General features: G+C 37.8%; 1 protein-coding gene and 1 long non-coding RNA gene across 4 annotated transcripts in view; one reads left to right on the top strand and one right to left on the bottom strand.

The window, feature by feature from the left end:
* LOC123959001 overlaps positions 1-3,885 on the bottom strand; it is a 58,230-nt gene extending 54,345 nt beyond the window's left edge. Inside the window, exons 1-3 of one of the 2 annotated variants that reach the window (XR_006822194.1) lie at positions 3,643-3,885; positions 1,872-2,029; positions 576-741 (exon numbers count right to left, since the gene is read on the bottom strand). This is a non-coding gene — a long non-coding RNA (uncharacterized LOC123959001). Of the gene's footprint in view, positions 1-575; positions 742-1,871; positions 2,030-3,642 lie in introns of those variants that run through there. The other variant, XR_006822195.1, reaches the window with a different exon arrangement.
* The window catches only part of tspan4a (tetraspanin 4a), a 164,650-nt gene extending 146,289 nt beyond the window's left edge, over positions 1-18,361 (top strand). For both annotated transcript variants that reach the window (XM_046032828.1, XM_046032827.1), the window contains 4 exons: positions 6,936-7,037; positions 9,117-9,248; positions 15,232-15,315; positions 17,824-18,361. In XM_046032828.1, the coding sequence (XP_045888784.1) occupies positions 6,936-7,037; positions 9,117-9,248; positions 15,232-15,315; positions 17,824-17,892 (387 nt within the window). In that variant the 3' untranslated portion in view covers positions 17,893-18,361. The remainder of the gene's footprint in view (positions 1-6,935; positions 7,038-9,116; positions 9,249-15,231; positions 15,316-17,823) is intronic.
* The last annotated feature ends 157 nt before the right edge of the window (positions 18,362-18,518 follow it).

The following is an 18,518-nucleotide window of genomic DNA, read 5'->3' as shown; positions in this document are numbered from 1 at the left end:
CTACCATCTGAATGTCTCAACAGAAATCGAGACTCATCAGACCAGGCAACATTTTTCCAGTCTTCAACTGTCCAATTTTGGTGAGCTCCTGCAAATTGTAGCCTCTTTTTCCTATTTGTAGTGGAGATGAGTGGTACCCGTTGGGGTCTTCTGCTGTTGTAGCCCATCCGCCTCAAGGTTGTGGGTGTTTTGGCTTCACAAATGCTTTGCTGCATACCTCGGTTGTAACGAGTGGTTATTTCAGTCAAAGTTGCTCTTCTATCAGCTTGAATCAGTCGGCCCATTCTCCTCTGACCTCTAGCATCAACAAGGCATTTTCGCCCACAGGACTGCCGCATACTGGATGTTTTTCCCTTTTCACACCATTCTTTGTAAACCCTAGAAATGGTTGTGCGTGAAAATCCCAGTAACTGAGCAGATTGTGAAATACTCAGACCGGCCCGTCTGGCACCAACAACCATGCAACGCTCAAAATTGCTTAAATCACCTTTCTTTCCCATTCTGACATTCAGTTTGGAGTTCAGGAGATTGTCTTGACCAGGACCACACCCCTAAATGCATTGAAGCAACTGCCATGTGATTGGTTGATTAGATAATTGCATTAATGAGAAATTGAACAGGTGTTCCTAATAATCCTTTAGGTGAGTGTATGAGCACATTGAGCATGTGAGGGTCCAGCTGGTCCTTTGAGATTTTTGTGGCCTCTGAGCCATCTGAGTGAGGCAACGATCCCAGGAAGCTCTAAAAGAAAAGAAATGCAGTTGCAAATGAGATATAATAAATATTCAGTTAGGCCAGTACTTCCACCTAGTTTAGTTCTTCATTTGCATATCATTATAAACACTGTAATTCTATTCTTATAGCAAATCTTTATTATTATTCTTTATTTATTTATTTATTTTTATTTGAGCTAAGGCAGGAAATTCCAACTCTGGGTTTAGCATAAAGTTGGTTAAAGTTGGCAAAGGGTAGGTTCAACTTTTAAAAGTTGAATACAGGATCTATGACCATACAAATGGACATAAAGTTGAGCAGTATTTTACATAACATCACAAGCTATTATATCGTGTGGTACATAAAAACATTATTTCAAGCACGTCTTAAAACAATTCTCACATACACGTGTACACTTTAACATTACTGTTATAACTGAGTTATTGGTCACTGTAATAATTCTCCCTCCATGGTTGCAGTGAAGTGAAATCTCTAAAAAACAGTGTACCTTTAGAAGATATCCACTTTTGAATAGTCTAACACAGATGCTTCGCTGATGATTCATAGTAGCTTCAACTAAACTTTAGAATGAATTTATACAAAAATGACAACTGTGGTGTCTTTACACACTATATGGGCAGAAATAATGATTACAGTGACAAATAACTTACTGTAAACATGGACATGTGAGTATTAAGGCAGACTATAAAAATGTGAACCTATTCTTTAGCACACAGACAGCAACATATTAGTTGCATTTATTACTCTGATAAAGACCTCGCTGGTCATTTTAACAGTGCAAAAGCAGAATTGAGGGCTCATATGCATGCATCAAATTCCAGCAACAGGTTTCTGAGATTGGTAATTGTTCCCGAAATTTTAATTTTTCATTAAAAACTGCCCTACAGCAAAAAGCAACACATTACTGTAACGTTAATTGCTTTATTTTGTAACGCGTTACTCCCAACACTGTTTAAGGCAGATGAAAGTTGCTGTGTCAATTATGAAGCTATTAAAATAACAAATAACTCCACGTGCTAGCATTAGCCAATGCACACCAGAGCTATCCACCAAGGAAAATATTTCCAAACCCAGAGTGAGCTCAACTTTAGTTAACTTACACAATTGTGTTGTCTTGCTAACAATAATAAACTTACCAAGAAAGACGTTTTTGCTGGCAGTCTCTGCGTCTGTCTTCTCCTGCTTGTCCTTGCCAGTCACGCCTCTTTAGCTCTTTTCACATTTAACTTCTGCAAGGAGCTGACCGGATATTCTTCTCTTCTGTGTTTTTTTCTTATTATGTCTGTGGTGTCCACTTTTCCCAAGTCCGAGTCAGTAAAGTAAAACAAAGGAAACCAGAGAAACAAAATGATTTCTTGACAGAAATAGCTTCCCTCTCTCAACGACAGTTCACACGTTAACTTTCGTGAAGCGGACTTTCACGTTGTGTGATTGGGTCGTCGATTTGAAAACCTTGATTCTGATTGCACACTTCGCCCCTCTGTACACATGTGTTTACTGTTTACAAACAGAAACAAATAGAACTACATTATGATTTAAAGTATGCTTATTTCTATATGTTGTTTGTTAAGTTAACAACATGTGCTGCTTCCTTCTAGGCCAGGTTACCCTTATGAAAGAGGTCTCTGATCTCAACTAGCTATTTACCTGATTAAAAAAAATTAAAAGAAAGAAAAGAAACGAAAAAAAAGAAATAATATGCTTTTGAAAAATATATTTTAATGTTAAAAAAATATGTTTTAAAAATCATACTTCTGGAAATCAGGCTGAAACATGTGGCAGTTACATAAATAATTACAATATTTTGCAGTAGCCTACACAATGAAGCATGTTTGGCATAAATATATTTTTAACCCACTAAAAGTGTAATTGTTTAACAATGTACTTCCACAAAGTACACCTAAATAGTACTAAGAGTTAAATAAATATATTTTTAATAAATAGACTAAAATGTTGTAAAAAAAAAATACTTTTATTCAAGCATAGTTATTAAAAGTTTAATTACGTATATATTTATTACCAATTTATTCAAAGTATACTTTTGAGAAGTATGTTAAAGCTCAGGAGAATATATCTTTAATATACTTGTAGTAAGCATGTATGTACGTATATTTTCAGTGCCTTTAAGAGCACTTCTTTTAGACCTGGGTATTTATGTCAGTTGTTGCAGTTAAACTGCCATCCTTTGAAGTAACGTCAACACTTTGACAGTGCTGAGGGTGCAACTGTGTGTATGCTTTGTCACGGTCAGTCATGGTTTTCGTTCACTTTCACCACCATGCACCACCATGCACCACCATGCACCTGGAACGCTTTGAGGTCACAGTCTGCAACATGCATTTTACTGACGGCCGCTTTACCAATGCATCGGCGGAGGCAACGGTGTCGGAAGTCTTTACATAGAGTTCAACAGAGTAATAGACCCCCCACACCCCCGCGGTAAAGTAACGTTAAGCGCACCATAAAACGTAGTTGTAGTTATCGTGTGACAGGACCATCGACTGTGTGATTGATAACAGCTGACACTCGCACATTAGTTTCTATCATGGGTAAGTAATAGCTACTCCTGCCAGACAGTAAAGTGTACTAAACTTTACAGGTAGTGATGTTAACGCAACATATCGTTAGTGAACACTCCAGCCGGTCAGTTTGTGGTTGTCATGGTAATGTATTACGTCCGACTATTAGCCACACCCCCATTCTCTGTTTGAGAAAGAACGTTAACCAAAAACAGCAGTTAAAACTGGCTGGAGGGGCTTTAAATTCATACGCATACGATACAGCGTTTGAAAGCTAAAATCCCCCTGATTCAACCAATGCAAAGCATTTCAAGATACAATCACCACAGCGGGTACAATCAGCGCCTCTGTCAGACCAACCAGTACAAGCAAAATTGACGCGACTCACCTATGAAGCCTTATATAATCCACCGATAGATTATATTCCAACAAAAAACGGTCTTGCTACGTTGTCAAGGGTCCAGACGATCCAATCCAGTAAAATATTTACTCCAAAACACATTATTCCATCAATAAATCCCCAGGGACTGCTGCCGCATCGTTTCATATTTGCCAGCAGACCCGGCTGTATGTTTTTATAACCGTAATAACTCTGATTTGAATTTAAACAACTACTATAGCTTGTATTCAAATTAGCTGTTGAACTCTGGCCTTTCGAGTGACACCAAATTCGACCCAATAGGAGCTCACATGTCCCTTTCGCAGCCAATGAGCGCCCGCGCTGTAAGGAAGGGCCAGCCCCTATAATTTCCTGGGTAGGCTGAGCCAATTGCAAGCAATTGTACCGATGTCTGGCACTTCCTGTAGCCAATAAAATTCTACAAATAACGATCTCCAGCTTTAAGTAGGAAGCAGGGCCGTGGTAGGTAGTGATGTGCCATACCACTTAATTCCTATATGATCCAATACCAAGTAATACCCAAACTGGTATTGCCGATACCAATACTTTTTACATATTTTATTTCTAGTTTAATGTGACCTTCCCCCTCCCGTTTCTGTATTTATGAGAGAAATAAGGAGTAGGCTCACCAATTCAAAATAATAGCTGCATAATGACAAGACATCAGACTGCTGTCACATTCTTTAATTATAATAAAAATATCCTTCTCAGAACTGACTCTTCATAACATCATACTATTATAGTGACAGACTTAATCTCAGATGTTTAGCGAAGTTTGCGGTGTTGCCAAAGTATTTCACTGTCTTTGCGCACACATCACACAGAACAACGTACAATCGGAAATGAAAAATATAATAGTTTTAGTGTGTTCAAACTTATATTAATCAATTCCAGTAGCACTTACAGTCATTCTGACTTTTGGGTTAGACACTCCAGAGTGTTATCTTTCAGAAAAGCCCAAAACTGTGCATTTAGTCCAAATGGTTCAAAAACTACATTGAATTTACTTGGAATGTTAATACTGCAATCAAAAACAATCAGGAAGTACAATGAATCATTTACTGTTTGTTCATTCATCACATTTCTTGATTTCTTGCTCTATTATCATTTTCTTTATGTGGTCTCCTCTATTACAGATTACAAGAAAAGAGGCATCCTCTTAAACCGATGATTGATTGCATAAACAGTTGCCTAATAGGAGAGTCAAGATCAAGATCATGTGACATGACGTTCACTCACAAGTTGTATTTCCTTGAGAGGAAACTGCTGAATGGATTTCTTTCTTCATCAAACACTTGCAAAGGAGACTTTTCTGCATAGTCCGGCATAGTTTACATCCATGTTTGCTAATTTGCTTACTTGCTGTATTCTTCATTCTCAGCTGTGCTGGCACATTTCTGCATTTCTTTCACTTTTTTTTTTTATCAGCAGTTGTCAATTAACAGAATGATGTGACATCTTTTGCAGGAATATGTATTGCATCACCACATCATTGTGCAGTACGTTCAAAGTAAATGGTGACCCACTCATAAAAATATTGCTCCATAGCACTCTTATTCTACCTTTACGTAGGATTCTGCAATTGCATGATCTGTTTCATAACTTTATTCAGAAACTAATTTTGCTTTGTAGTTTCAAGAACCTCCAGATTAAAAATGGGAAGCCCAATAACAGCCCAGCAGGTGGTGTGTTAATCCAGTCGGGTGTATTATGGGTGGGCTTAACATCTAGATGTTGTAAAGAACTTCATTATTTGTCATTAGTACCGCCTAATTAAAAAGACTTTTGTTTCATGGAAATCTCACATTACAGTGACCAAAATCCGTAGGAAAGCTTTGCCATGTTACAGTTTACCCTGTTCACACCCTAATATAACTAAATGTATATATTCCAATCCATATTCAACATTTAATGTTGTTTGACAAAATTAAGGCCATATTCATTGTGTGAGTGTTTGAAGACAGAGATTTAACCAAGTGTTTGGTGTGCATCGCCTCACAGGCAAAAAGGCTGCAAGAGAGAGCAAGGTCAGTGGAGATCCATGCAATTGATGTCTGATGGGATGGACCATGTAAATGTGTAAACAAGGCTGAGCAGCTTGTGTGTGTGTGTGGAGTTTGTGTTTGCTGTTTGTACATAGCGCCCACGCTCTCTGATTGTATTGTTAATTTTAAATGAATGTATTTTAGATTCAGCAACTGCAAAGCTTCAGTGTATTTAAGCATGTTTATCTCTGTGACTGTGTTCACACATACAGTTTGTTCTCTTTGATTCAAAGCTTACTGGAAAAGCTGATTTTGTTAAATGTATTTTATCTTGTTTGTTTAGATTCACACTGCTGAACCAGAGCTTCTAAACTAAACGAACATGGATCTGCATGTAGCTTGTTTATTGAACAGTGGCTCAGTAACCCGCCATTATGCAGTGTGTTGGTTCAATCAAAGCAAATCCAATTCAGCTCCTTTAAGTTCGGCAAAGTGGACTTGTTTCTATCACAGTTTATTAGTCTTAATACCATGTAAGAACACTGGAGGAAACATGAGCATCAGTACAGACTGCAGTCTCTCTCGGTCCATTTGGTTTGATAACAGGAGAAACAGTAAGGTATCAACATCCACATTGTTCTACCTAAAAAACCATGTGTTTAAGATCAACTGGTGCTTAAATGGTCTGCCATGTGACCACCTAGTCCACCTTGAAACCATGTAAACTGGCGGTCTTCCACGGGATATCATTAGATGTTGTGTATATTTTTTGCTGTATACAAGAAAATGTGTGTGTTTTTAATTATGCTGAACACACACAACACATTTGGTAAACAAAAATATACATAAGGATCCTTTGTACAATCATGGGTAGTCAATATAATGAAGAAATGGTACTAAAATATCCCCAAACTGGAAGATTTCAGCTGTATTAAAAAACGGAAAAAGGTCTATTTTATTATTTTCTATTCTATTTCATGCATTTTTACAAGCAGTCCACCATGTGAACCAGTGGTTTGGGTTTACCACATAAAACAATGGTTAACCATGAAAACGCACTATGATTTAAACTGTCAAATAAAGATAATGCCATAAAATTTATATTAAAAACCACAACGTGTGTTACTTGGTTCGCTTCTAGCATAATGCACTGCCGTTGAAATGAAAATATCCAAAAATGTGATGCTTAAAAGGAACGCGTCCTCCATCATACTTCAATCAAACTTGAAATTAGGTTGTTAAAATAATCTTATTTTCTTGTCTGATACAACCATTTTGCCTGCCTTGTCTTCTCAGATTGATCACTATGCCCAGAGGGATCTGAAGAAGGGCCTCCAGCTCTTCGGCGCAGAGGGCAATGTGGGTTTGACCAACGCCTGGATGATAGTACAAACTGATGTAAGATGTGACATCACTGGAGGGGGTGGGTGGTGGTGTTTGGGGTGATCTAAAACACAAGTTGGTAGATGGAACACAAAGTTTTAAGATTTTTCTTTCTCTTAGTCACAGTTTGCTGAGGTCATGGTGCTCAAACATCCTGCTCTGAACATCGCAGAACATTCAATATTAACTTGTGTGCCATTTAGCAAGCCAAGTCATGCAAAATACCTTGTCACATGCTGAGATACATGATGTTTTGACTGCATTATTCATTGTGACAATGCTTACTTTTTCTATTGGCTAGGTTTTACCATTTGTACCACTGTGATCACATTAAATGAAACGGGAGTAGTTCAGTGTTGAAAGGCCATTTGATTTTACATTTCTCCATTTTGTGTAAATTTTAAATAAAACAGTAAAATCTTTTTTGTAGCTAATGGGCTCTAGACATTTACAAGCAGGCTGGTAAAATATACTGGCAATCCAGAAAAAATGTGTTAAATGTTTCTGCCGACATTAACAAACACTCGAAGCGTCTCTGGTTTAAATGCTTCGCAAAAATGCTGTCAGAGAGATTAATGCAAACATCATAGACTCTCTGAGGTAATCTTTGTTTCCAGCTCTCACTTTGATGTGCTTTTTCCATTGTATTATTTATGTATCTTTTTAAATTCCACTGCGAAGACGACACAATGTGAGAAATGGAGAATTGGAATTACGGATTGCAAAGGACGGATGCTGCTGCTGGTATATGCCTTTTGGCGAGATCAAATGATAGATTGGAGAATTCTGGGCTCTTTGGACCTTTTTTACATCCTAGATCCAGTGTTATGGCTTGTAGTTTTGTTCCATTAGCAAATGTGCCTCTGTGTGCATGCATGGGTCTACTGTCTGGAAGGCATATTGGATAAGTGTGTAAGTGTGTGTCCGTGAGCGTATGGTGACGGAAAAGGCATAAATAATGACAGAGAAATGTATTGCTATGCAAATAATATATGCAAAGACTGCATGTGTGGGTGTTAATGTTCAGCGTGAGGGGTTTTTTTCTACGTACAGGAGGAACACATGAGGAGAATCTGCCTGACAGAGCCACCGTTTGACAATGTATGTGTGCAAGCGTGAATGTGCTTTTTTCCTTGTCAGATCAGTGCTGTTGTATGTATGTATGGGCTCCATGAAGTCTGGCTGAGAAGAGGACTATTAAAAGGCAGGTCTCATTCTGTCACTGCTCTTCCTCCCAAGCCTCCTTCATACATGCTGAGTCACTGAATAGATAATACAGCAGATGTCCCTGGAGCAAAGTTCACCCTGAATATTATTAAAGGCCACATATGGAATAGAAGAGGATCTACATACATGAGACGAAGAAGTAAAAAACATCCGCAGGGCGCCAAGTGCTGGTACAATAAATCAGGAAGGGTCACACGCCACACTGGTTGTTAACTTTCTGAGGTGATAACATTTGATTATTACGACTCTGTGCAGTTTTAGCCTTTGATTTGTTCTCGAAGTTTAAAAACTATTCTTCAAATGCTTTCTGGTCATTTGAATTCTGCTGTAGTTCATGATAAATTGCAATCTTGATCCATTGTTTAAGCGGGTGAGGGAGTTTTAAATTAACACACAATCCCTGATTCTGTGCACGAAGCGGCATGCGGAGCGACTCAGGCAGCATTATTCCTGTTTAGAATTAAAGTCCACTGAATGAACAAAACATCAGAGGCACTTTATCTTTTCATGAAGTACACTGATGAATTGAATTGTGGTGAAAGCCATGATCCCTTATCAAAAATCTATACCAATCACAAAGGGGGAAGATGTAGATAAAAGAAGCAGGCGCGTTAGAAAATGATTTTAGGGCTTTGAGACAAATAAGATGTGGATTGTACAAAAGGGGTGCAGTTCAATATCAGGAAGATGAAATGTTTTCTGCATTGAGCACATGTGAATTCTTTTATCCACTAAATCTCATTCTTGGCAGGTAAATAATTTTAGCTTCCATCAGCTGAGGATGCTTATTTTATGTTGTGCATTAGGATTTTAGTGATGATAATAAAAGGTCTGACTCTCTTGACTCATTGTCTTTCTCTGGTGCAGTTTCGCTGCTGTGGAGTAACTAACCACACAGACTGGTTTGAAGTTTACAATGCCACCCGTGTGCCGGACTCCTGCTGCCTGGAGTACAGCGACAACTGTGGCCTGGACAACCCAGGGACATGGTGGACAGCGGTGAGTTCTGGCATGTACACAACCCAAAGCCTGTCTGGTCTCATGTGGCGTGAGACTGTAGCGCATTACCTAAGTAATAATAGGCCAGGGGAGAGGACTAACAAATCCATGCCAAAAACCTCCAGAATTCAAAAATGGTAGAAGGTTGGGCGCGAGCAGAAACTGCAACTTTGTTAAGCTGATTATCTATATTTGTGAGGGTCTACCTGACCTGTACTGGGGAACCATGTTCCAATATAATTTCAGATACACATTAAAAAAAATTAAAAACAAAGAAGAAAAGATACACATTGGGTGAGGTCATCACAGTGTTGGTCATATTTAATTTAAATGTAAATTCATAATATCGAAAGATAATTCCTCGTTTGATCCCAAAGCCTTTCGGCACCATAATTAGTATGACTCAACATATTTGCTGTCCTTTCCAAGAAGTTTTAATAATTCAAATAACCAGCTACCTATTGAAAATAATCTTGGCTCACAAACCACGCCTGCTCTTCTTTTGTCTTTTTTTAGACCTTAGCTGCGCAGCACTAGCAAGCAAACATCAAGACATTGATTGATTTATATTCATAATTACTGCTATTGAATTAATCACATCTGTCCAGAAGGACATGACTGCTGGTGCTACTAATGTACATCTGATGTATAATCAGTGTCTTATTTAAAATTTTAAGCAGCTGTACCATACAGAGATTGTGATATAAGCTCAGGAAATTAACTATTCAACAGGACAGACAAGGTTCAATGAACATTAAAATACTTTACTACTACAAAAAAAAACTGTGGAGCATCTCTTCACATCTCTTAGACCATTAATAGGCCACAAAGATTTTGTATACAGTTTATGTTTCTTTGCTGCTGTCAACCCAGACGAAAAAAAGGGTTGAGTTTCAAATCAATAGTGTCATGTGAAAAAGCAGCCCGATCTGCTAAGAGGGACTGCGTGTTGTATGAGTGTAAGCATGACTGTGATGCTGGTGAAAAAGCTGAAATGGGTATACAGGGGATTGCATCAGTCAAAACAGTAAAATACAAGCTACCTCATTTTTGCAGGTGTGTCTTAATGAATATGTAACACTGTGTGCATCTAGTGATATTGTTAGGACAGTATGCAAATGGCTTAATCTGCGCGTGTAACATGATTAGCAAGACTGGAAGTTGTCACTAGAGAGGTAATTGGGTGTGGTGAGATAATATGTAGGGACAGCTTGTATTAATTACACATTCAGTCAGATATAAAATTACTCCACCTACTTGTGACCTGTTCATCACCCTTGGCAAACTCTGCTGCACTGACTTTTACTACAGTATCATTACCATTTCTGAACTGAAACAAATTGTGTCACACACAATGTCTTCTCTTGACACTCTCCCTATAATCTTGTCATTAACACAATTAATGACCACTATTATTTCGGTCATTAAATTAAGCTAGAGCTTGAAAACTGGCAATTGGCCTTTTTCTTTCCAGTACAGTAGTCCAGCCTCTTCTCTAAAATACCCTCTCTCCCCAAAGTGCTACAGAAAACAGATTTTTACTGAACTGCGTCAGAACAGCATCTTTGAAAATTCCAGTCTGGTTTCAGTGGCCTAGCTCTATTGGACAGAATCACCCCTCTTGACTAATGATCTCCTCTTGGCAACTTTCTCTAGCTTTTATATATCATCCTTTCACACAGTAGACCACGCTATTCTTATGCTGAAACACAGAGTAGGTAGGTATCTCTGACTCAGCCTTTGACTGAGTTTCGTCAGATGTATCCAAAAGTTCTCATCTGTGTCAGAAGTTCATTCTCATCCTGACTCCACTGTTTCCTGTGGGATCCCTCAGGGTTCGATTTAAGGTCCTGTCCTCTTCACAATTTATGGTCCCACAAGGCCACATGTCTTGAATACATCAAATACTGGATGCACATTCAGTTTAGCTTATCTATTGGTGATCTTCAGTCAGCTCCAAAGTGTGTTAACAGCCACTTGGGACAATATTTCATCCACATGATCCAAAATGAGCTTTTTAAGCAGTTGGAAATGAAGCTGATGATAGAGGTGAGGGAACTAAAAGAGTAAAGTTAAAGCCTGTTAAAGCATTAGAAATGAGCAGAAAGACAATAGCTTTGATGATTCTGTGGGTTGGACAAAGAGACACCTTTTACAACTATTACACATAGTTCTTTCTTCAATTCTTAATATGAAAATATTGATTAGAGTACCTTTCACAAAGTTTATTCATGCATGGACGTATCCACATCAAGATGATTCATACCTGTTTGATGCATCAATCACTTTCTCAAAGAGCAGTACATCTAGGAAATTATTTATTAAACACAAGGACCATTTAAATTCTCATGTAACTAATTCAGTTCACTAAAAAAAGAAAAGATGAATAACCCAACAGCAGCCAGCCTCTCTGCCAACTGCAAATATGTATTATTATTGCGATATTATTTGGAGGCATCAACATGAAACCTGAATATAAAGTGTCACAACAAGATGTGATGGCAGGGCTGGTAAAATGAAAAATAAAAACCTTTTGAAGTTGAAACATTGTCATTGTCAAAACATGTTAGGGCCACTTTACACACTGAGTAGTCTACTTAAATCATCCAACAGAACTAAAGCAGTCACTGCACATCACAGTGAGTGAAGATGATGAACAATAATGACAGCGATTTCAGTGTAGCTTCAGATGTTATTAAGTTGGTACAACAAAATGGTAAATCTGCCCTTTTAAAAAATCATATCAAATGTGCCAGATGTTGCCTGTAAAAACAGTCATGGTTTGTAAACTTCCAGATCAAGTGTGTCATACATCTCTTTAAAATACCTACCTTGTTGAATGATTTTTGGTATTTAAAATCTCATTTGAAACTGCATAATATATTTAGTATGATACAATGCTGCTGAAGATGACAACTAACAGCTAAATGGATCTTGTGAGATTTACTCATCATACAATTGAATATAATCATTATAAAACTCAGAAAGATGGTGGTGTTTATTTGTTTCCATCTTTATGATAAAACAGTTTAAAGAATCATGGGTCAAAGACACTTTTCACACATTTAGTAGCAGGAGACAAGTTTGCTTTTTGACACCAAACTAGTTATAAATCTTATTTATCTGTAAAGTAAATCAAGTAAATCTCCAGTAAATCTTGGGGTTTTTTTCTCCACATCTTAAATATTATACCATCATGGTCACAAGTGCTTTAAATATAAACCCCTTATTCCAGTTGTTTGCAACTCGATTTAATTTGTCCATCCAGCATTGAAAAGGCCAAACTGCCGCTGTTTTCAATTTTAAAAATGAAAGACGTAACCTTTTAAAATGTCTTTCTATTACTTTTCCTGAAAAAAGGTTCTGCATAAACCACTGAACATTTTGTCAATATTATGCATATTTACCTCCTTCAGGGGACAGCTTGTTGGCCTTCACGTAGACCTGTGAATTCCACCGGCCGTTCTAGTTTGAAAGACATTTTGATAACAAATTAATCTGGCTAGTTTTGTTTTTTGATCAATGTTTGCCCTGCAGAGCAAGGATTCAGATAGTGTAGTTTACACTGAACCATATCAGTTATCTCTTTCAATAATACCTGCAAATCCTTTCTTTTTAAATATACAGTACTGTGCAATGGTTCTAGGTAGTTGTAGAAAAAATGCTGTAAAATATCAACGCTTTCAAAAATAGACATGTAAAGATCATGGCTCTGTGGGGGCCATACCATGACTTCCAGGACTCCTGTCTTGCTGTTCTAGATAAAGGAACGTACAGTACTGGCCATTAAGCTATACCTTCCCAGTGAACTTCCAATGTAAGAAATGGGGGGACAAAGTGTCCTTGATATAAAGCAATAATATGAAGCAAGCTAAGTTATACAAATGAAGCAAGTGTATTCCAAAGTTACATTTTTTTCTTAGTACAAAATTCCCTTTTCATGTGAACGCCATAGCACAGCACAGCAACACGGGGGAAAACATAAGAGGGAATTTTGAACCAAAAGGGCTGTAACACTGGAACGGATCTGTTAACTGCCAGTGTGAATAGAAGGAAGGAATACTCCAAGTAAAACCTGTATAAATGTTCATATGGGCACCTGACTATTATTTTAAGACACCTATCCTTTAAGTCACTCCATGACCATGACTCTGATGTGTCTCTAACCCGAACTAAGTAGTTTTCTTAACAAACCTTAACCACAGAGGTGCAATATTATTAAACACTCATTAAGGGTGTTTTGAAAGGCAATGACAAACAGCCTATTTTGTTTTGGAGCATGGAAGTTAATTTTTTACTTTCGGTAACAATCAATTTCTCAAAATAAACCAAGCACAATTATACACCTACTAGCTTTTCTCAGCTTTCAATTAAGTTAAATGGGGCTTAATTGGCACTGGAAATGGATGTTTACATTGCCAAAGCTTTCAATCGAGGCCTTTTCCAGGTTAAGGTGTCAGGAGCCTGCTACAGAGAGCGGAACATCTTATCAGTGAGCAGGAGGATAGACAGATGGAGGCGCAGCAGATCCAGGGGGAAGTCCAGGCCAAGGAATGGATGATGAGAATCCAGCCTCACATAAGAACAGGACAAACACGGCTAAAACAGCACGGACCACCAAGAGCATCCCAGTGGGGCTCTAGCCTGGGGGTTTCAAGTCACAAGGAGTCAACACTTGCCAAAAACTATTTCAACATCTTAAGATTTCTGAAAAAGCGACTGAAGAGACTGAATAAACAATAAAGTAAATAAAGTTAAAAGCTCAGAAAAGCTATTAAGTGGAGCCTAAAGCTTAGATTATTTTGTATCACAAGCTTGTGGCACTGTGAATGTAGAATGTAGTGTAATGGGACTAGCAGGTTCAGGTTTTCTGGTCTTATGAGAGCAGTGGAAGTCAAACAATAAAATGAATTTATATATTTTCAGATGCAGCTCTGTGGTCCAGGAGGGTTGCAGTTGAGCAGCAGTTTGATTTTGGCTTACTGCATGACTTTCCATATTGATCCAGCCTACAATTATTTCACCTTGTGCTAAGGAAAATATATTTTTCTGGTTCCCCAATGTTTCAGGCAGTAGTGAAATGCAGAGCAGGTTGTGTTTGGTTTCCCTGGCTCTGACTCAGCCTTTTGATGTAATGAGATTTAAAAAATAGCACAGGCATGTCTGCAGAAATTAATAATTTAATTAGAACAGCGGCGTAGCCTGTTATGATAGCACCTTTCCCTTTACTACAGTATGCCAGACAGTGTTTTCTCCAGTGTATCTAATATAATCAAACATACAGTTTAGCACACATATCTTTAAAATGTCTAAGAGGTGAAGGAATCGTGTGCCACATGGGCCTTGTCGCAAATGCCACTCATCACTTTTAATGCCAACATTCTTTGCATTCAGGATTCATCTTTTTTTTTATTACTTGCTCACATCCCTGACCCAGAAGGGCATTGCTGTATTCCTTGTATTACTAATAATTATCTTTCTTTTCTTTCTGCCCCTTGGGCACAGGGCTCAGGGACATTTTACAGAGTGTGGAGAGATTTTGAAATGTATTCTAACATGCCTTAGTGACAAAAAATAGTGAAGCACTGAGAGGTAGAAGAATTATCTTTTGTAAAGATGCCATCAGAATGCATTCAAGCAATGTCAGACATGAAACATTCAGCCCATTCTCATGTCTTAACACTGCCTCTGGTGTATGTGCTGCTCGCGTATTCACATTGCTCCTGTTTGTACAACTGAAGGGAGAGAAGGACAGGGAAAAGTTTCCCCAAAGCATATTAGCCTGGAGGAGAAGTGGGAGATAAGGATGTTGCCACGAGGGATCTTTTAGCAAAAGAAAATTTTCCATCACAGTTTCTTAATACAGCAGGAGAAGACTCAGTGTAAATGGTATATTATCCTTTTGTATATAGCACTGGACATCTAAATAGTGAGGTTACATTTGTCGGCTAATGTTTGCTTATTCTTTGTATGTGATTCACAGCCGTGCTACGAGCGGGTAAAGGACTGGCTTAATGAGAACCTGGTGGCACTTTGGATCTTTGCTCTATGCACAGCACTTACTCAGGTAATTATAACTTTTAAGTTGTGGGAATTATTTTTTTCAGCAGTCATTAACTTCAGCCTCAGACAGAGGTTTTTACTTTGTGATAAATAAACCTTCCAGTATCCTTTGCATTAAGCGCTTAACACAGGATTCCTCTGGACAGCAGGAGCCCATAAAAGCCTCTTGTGTTACCACTGAAGAGCACAATGGAGGGTCTGACTTTCCATAAAATTGTTTAATCTTTTTTCCAGCAAAGTGTCACGTGATGTGCTTCCACAATCTGAGAGGTGAAATATCACACCAGGCTCCTGTGACGCTGTAGGCTCATTTTTAGTCACCCGTTGGATTCTCACTACCATTTTTGAAAATCCTATGTGCAGCAAAATGAAAACCAGAAAAGATTTATCTGTGATGTTTGCCAGCTGACTCACAGCATTATACAATACAGAGAATTGTGCAGTTATGCTTTATGTTCAGGCAAGGCAGAGAAATGAATGCATGTTTATATAACTTGAAAGAAGAAATATCACTTTCTTTATTAAAAAAAAGTTTTATGAATATTTAATTCATTGCATTGAGGGGTTTAGCTGCTGCAGTCTAACTTGGTCTGGTATGACCAGTAGCTAAGTTATTTGTGGTGGTTATAAGTGGTGGTGAACAGCTTTTTGTTTCAGAGCATTTTAGGAAGGATTTTATCCTTCTTTGATAGTATTTTAGGTATTAAAAAAAGAGTTAGAGTTTTTAGATAAACCCCGGTATAAATTTGATTTTAATAGCATTAGACACAGAGAATAGGTATAGGAAATAATGTCTAACCTACTAAGAATATTTTCTATTATTATATTTATATTTTATATATTTTATGTATTAATAAAAATATTTCCTTAAAATAAAAAAAATGGGGTATAGAAATTTCAAATAAACACACACATATCTCATTTGTGTTTATATACTAGCTCACACAAATGCAGGAATCTGAAATGAAAGGTAGTTATGTTTCAGGACACCACATTGGCAAAAATCTGTTTTCCAACATCCTCTGACAAATGGTGAAGAAACTGTGGTGTGAAAAACTGTATCCTGGTAGTAAGTTTTGGGAAGAAGTGTTCAAGGAAGTGTTTCCTCACATTTTCCCTCAAGAGCCAACTGTGACCTTGATGGGAGTAACAACAGAGGGTGTACAGGGAAGTGATAATATCTGTTTCAGATCTTATTAACAGCATCCTTGAAGTGTTACACAGTAAACTGGTTAAGACATGACTCCCTTATGTACAATGTATGGAATCAAAATGTTAGGCCAATTCAATACAATGAAACAAATTTTATTTTTTCATGTGAAAATAAATTGCATCTAAATCAGCATTTCCATGTAATTTTTGTAGAAATCTTGTCACACAACACTGTATCACAGCCAACATCTGGTAAGGAGTTGGACAGACAGCCCAGCTGACCAGATTATTTCATGGTTGCGACGTCATCTGAAAAAATAAAACATAACTACAGATTAATGACGACAGCTGTGTATTCTGCACTGGAGAAAGTTTAGAAACCACAGGAAGTTGTCATCTTAACTTTGCTGCAACACAGCCCCAGCTGGACAGCTAGAGTCGTTTTGTGTTCTGTGTAGGCCGCACGCACCACAACACAAAGCTGGCATTTTGTGATTTACACACTCAAGAGGCCATTTTGGCAAGGGGGGCTCTTTGGGGGGAGAAAAAAGGCTGAAAACAGAGAGAATAAGATGTGTTTACATTACTACTACATAACTACGTCAATCTGCGGTATTGGGTAAAGTTTTTGCATTGACATTTTATTGATTTATTAAGTGACAAATCATACATTTGTATTTTGTTTGTTTGAAATGTTGTATGTTAGTTTCTTACCTATTACTAAATTACTTAGTCATAGTCATTTTATAGGGAACTGATCAACCAAAAAACTGTAAAATGGGACATCTGATGTCCTGGCTAGATATCAAAGGGCACCTTAGAAAGAAAAAAGTCACAAAAACACTGACAATAAATAAATCCAACTGTAAAATTAAAAAAGCAATGCTTTGTTATACACAAATGTTAATGTTAACTCAGTGAAAACAAGAATTTATCACAACAGAGTGGCATTTTAATGGCATTTTGTCTGCATTTTTCTATAAAACTATATGGATCAAAACTACTGAAAAGCTTTTTGGTGTAATCAAATAGAATCAAAAATCACTGATAACTAGATAAAAGTGGAGATGCTGGAGCTAAGATACAATGTGCAATAAAAGAGAAGAGCAACCACATACTCCAATGTGTGCAATATTTAATAAATTAATATTGCACAGATGCTCCCTATAGTTATCCGAGAAATAAAAGTAAGATAACAGTATGAGAAAATTAATCTTTGTTGGCATTTATTGTCAAACAGATGTACATTATGATGCAGAGAATGAGCCAAAGAGACAGAAGACTTCCTTTTCATTTCACTGCGACTTTACACGGACATCTGAACCCAATAAAGTCCAATCTGTTTCTTGTTTTTGTGCAGATCTTGGGCCTGGTCTTCTCCATGACGATGTTCTGCCAGTCAGTGAAAGTAGAGACCTTCTACGCCTAGCAATCGACCTCTCTGCCCTTCAGCACACTTGGATTGTTTCTCATCAGAGAGGGACAGATATAGACCTACCCCCTTACTCCTCCCTCTCCTCCTCCTCCTCCTCCTCCCCCCCCAACAGACTCTTATTTCCAGCGCTTGTCCTCCGTGACATTCCCTCTCAGATGTCACCAGTTCACAGTTTTTCTGCTAACTATCAACAAGCACAGTGTCAGTGTAATACCTGAGTTGTTTCCTATGGTTTGCTCTGTGTCAAAAGCTAATTTCTGTGATACATTTTATGAATCAGTATTATGAACGTGTATAAAAAAATGTAACCCCTTTTTTAATATGTGTTTTGTTTTAAATTATTTTATGGTTTGTATGTGTTTAAAAAATGAGAGCTACAGTTGGGAAAGTGCAGTGTGAAGTGCTGCAAGTGCATGTCTCCTGCGATGGTGTGTATTAAATGTTGTGGCTCGACTAAATAGCACACGCCATGTTGTCATTCCTCAACAGGAAACGCTGAAGGGATTTATGTGTAATCCTGCTGTAATAATGGCTGATAAACAGGAGGGACGATGGAAATATTCTGGGAATCAGCATGTAAAATTGTTTATATAGTCCCATCACTGAGACATGCTGGAGTC

The sequence above is a fragment of the Micropterus dolomieu genome, linkage group LG20 (assembly GCF_021292245.1).
Source record: "Micropterus dolomieu isolate WLL.071019.BEF.003 ecotype Adirondacks linkage group LG20, ASM2129224v1, whole genome shotgun sequence".
Classification (NCBI taxonomy): domain Eukaryota; kingdom Metazoa; phylum Chordata; class Actinopteri; order Centrarchiformes; family Centrarchidae; genus Micropterus; species Micropterus dolomieu.
The sequence above is the reverse complement of the archived record's forward strand: the minus strand, read 5'-3'. Positions and strand labels throughout refer to the sequence as shown.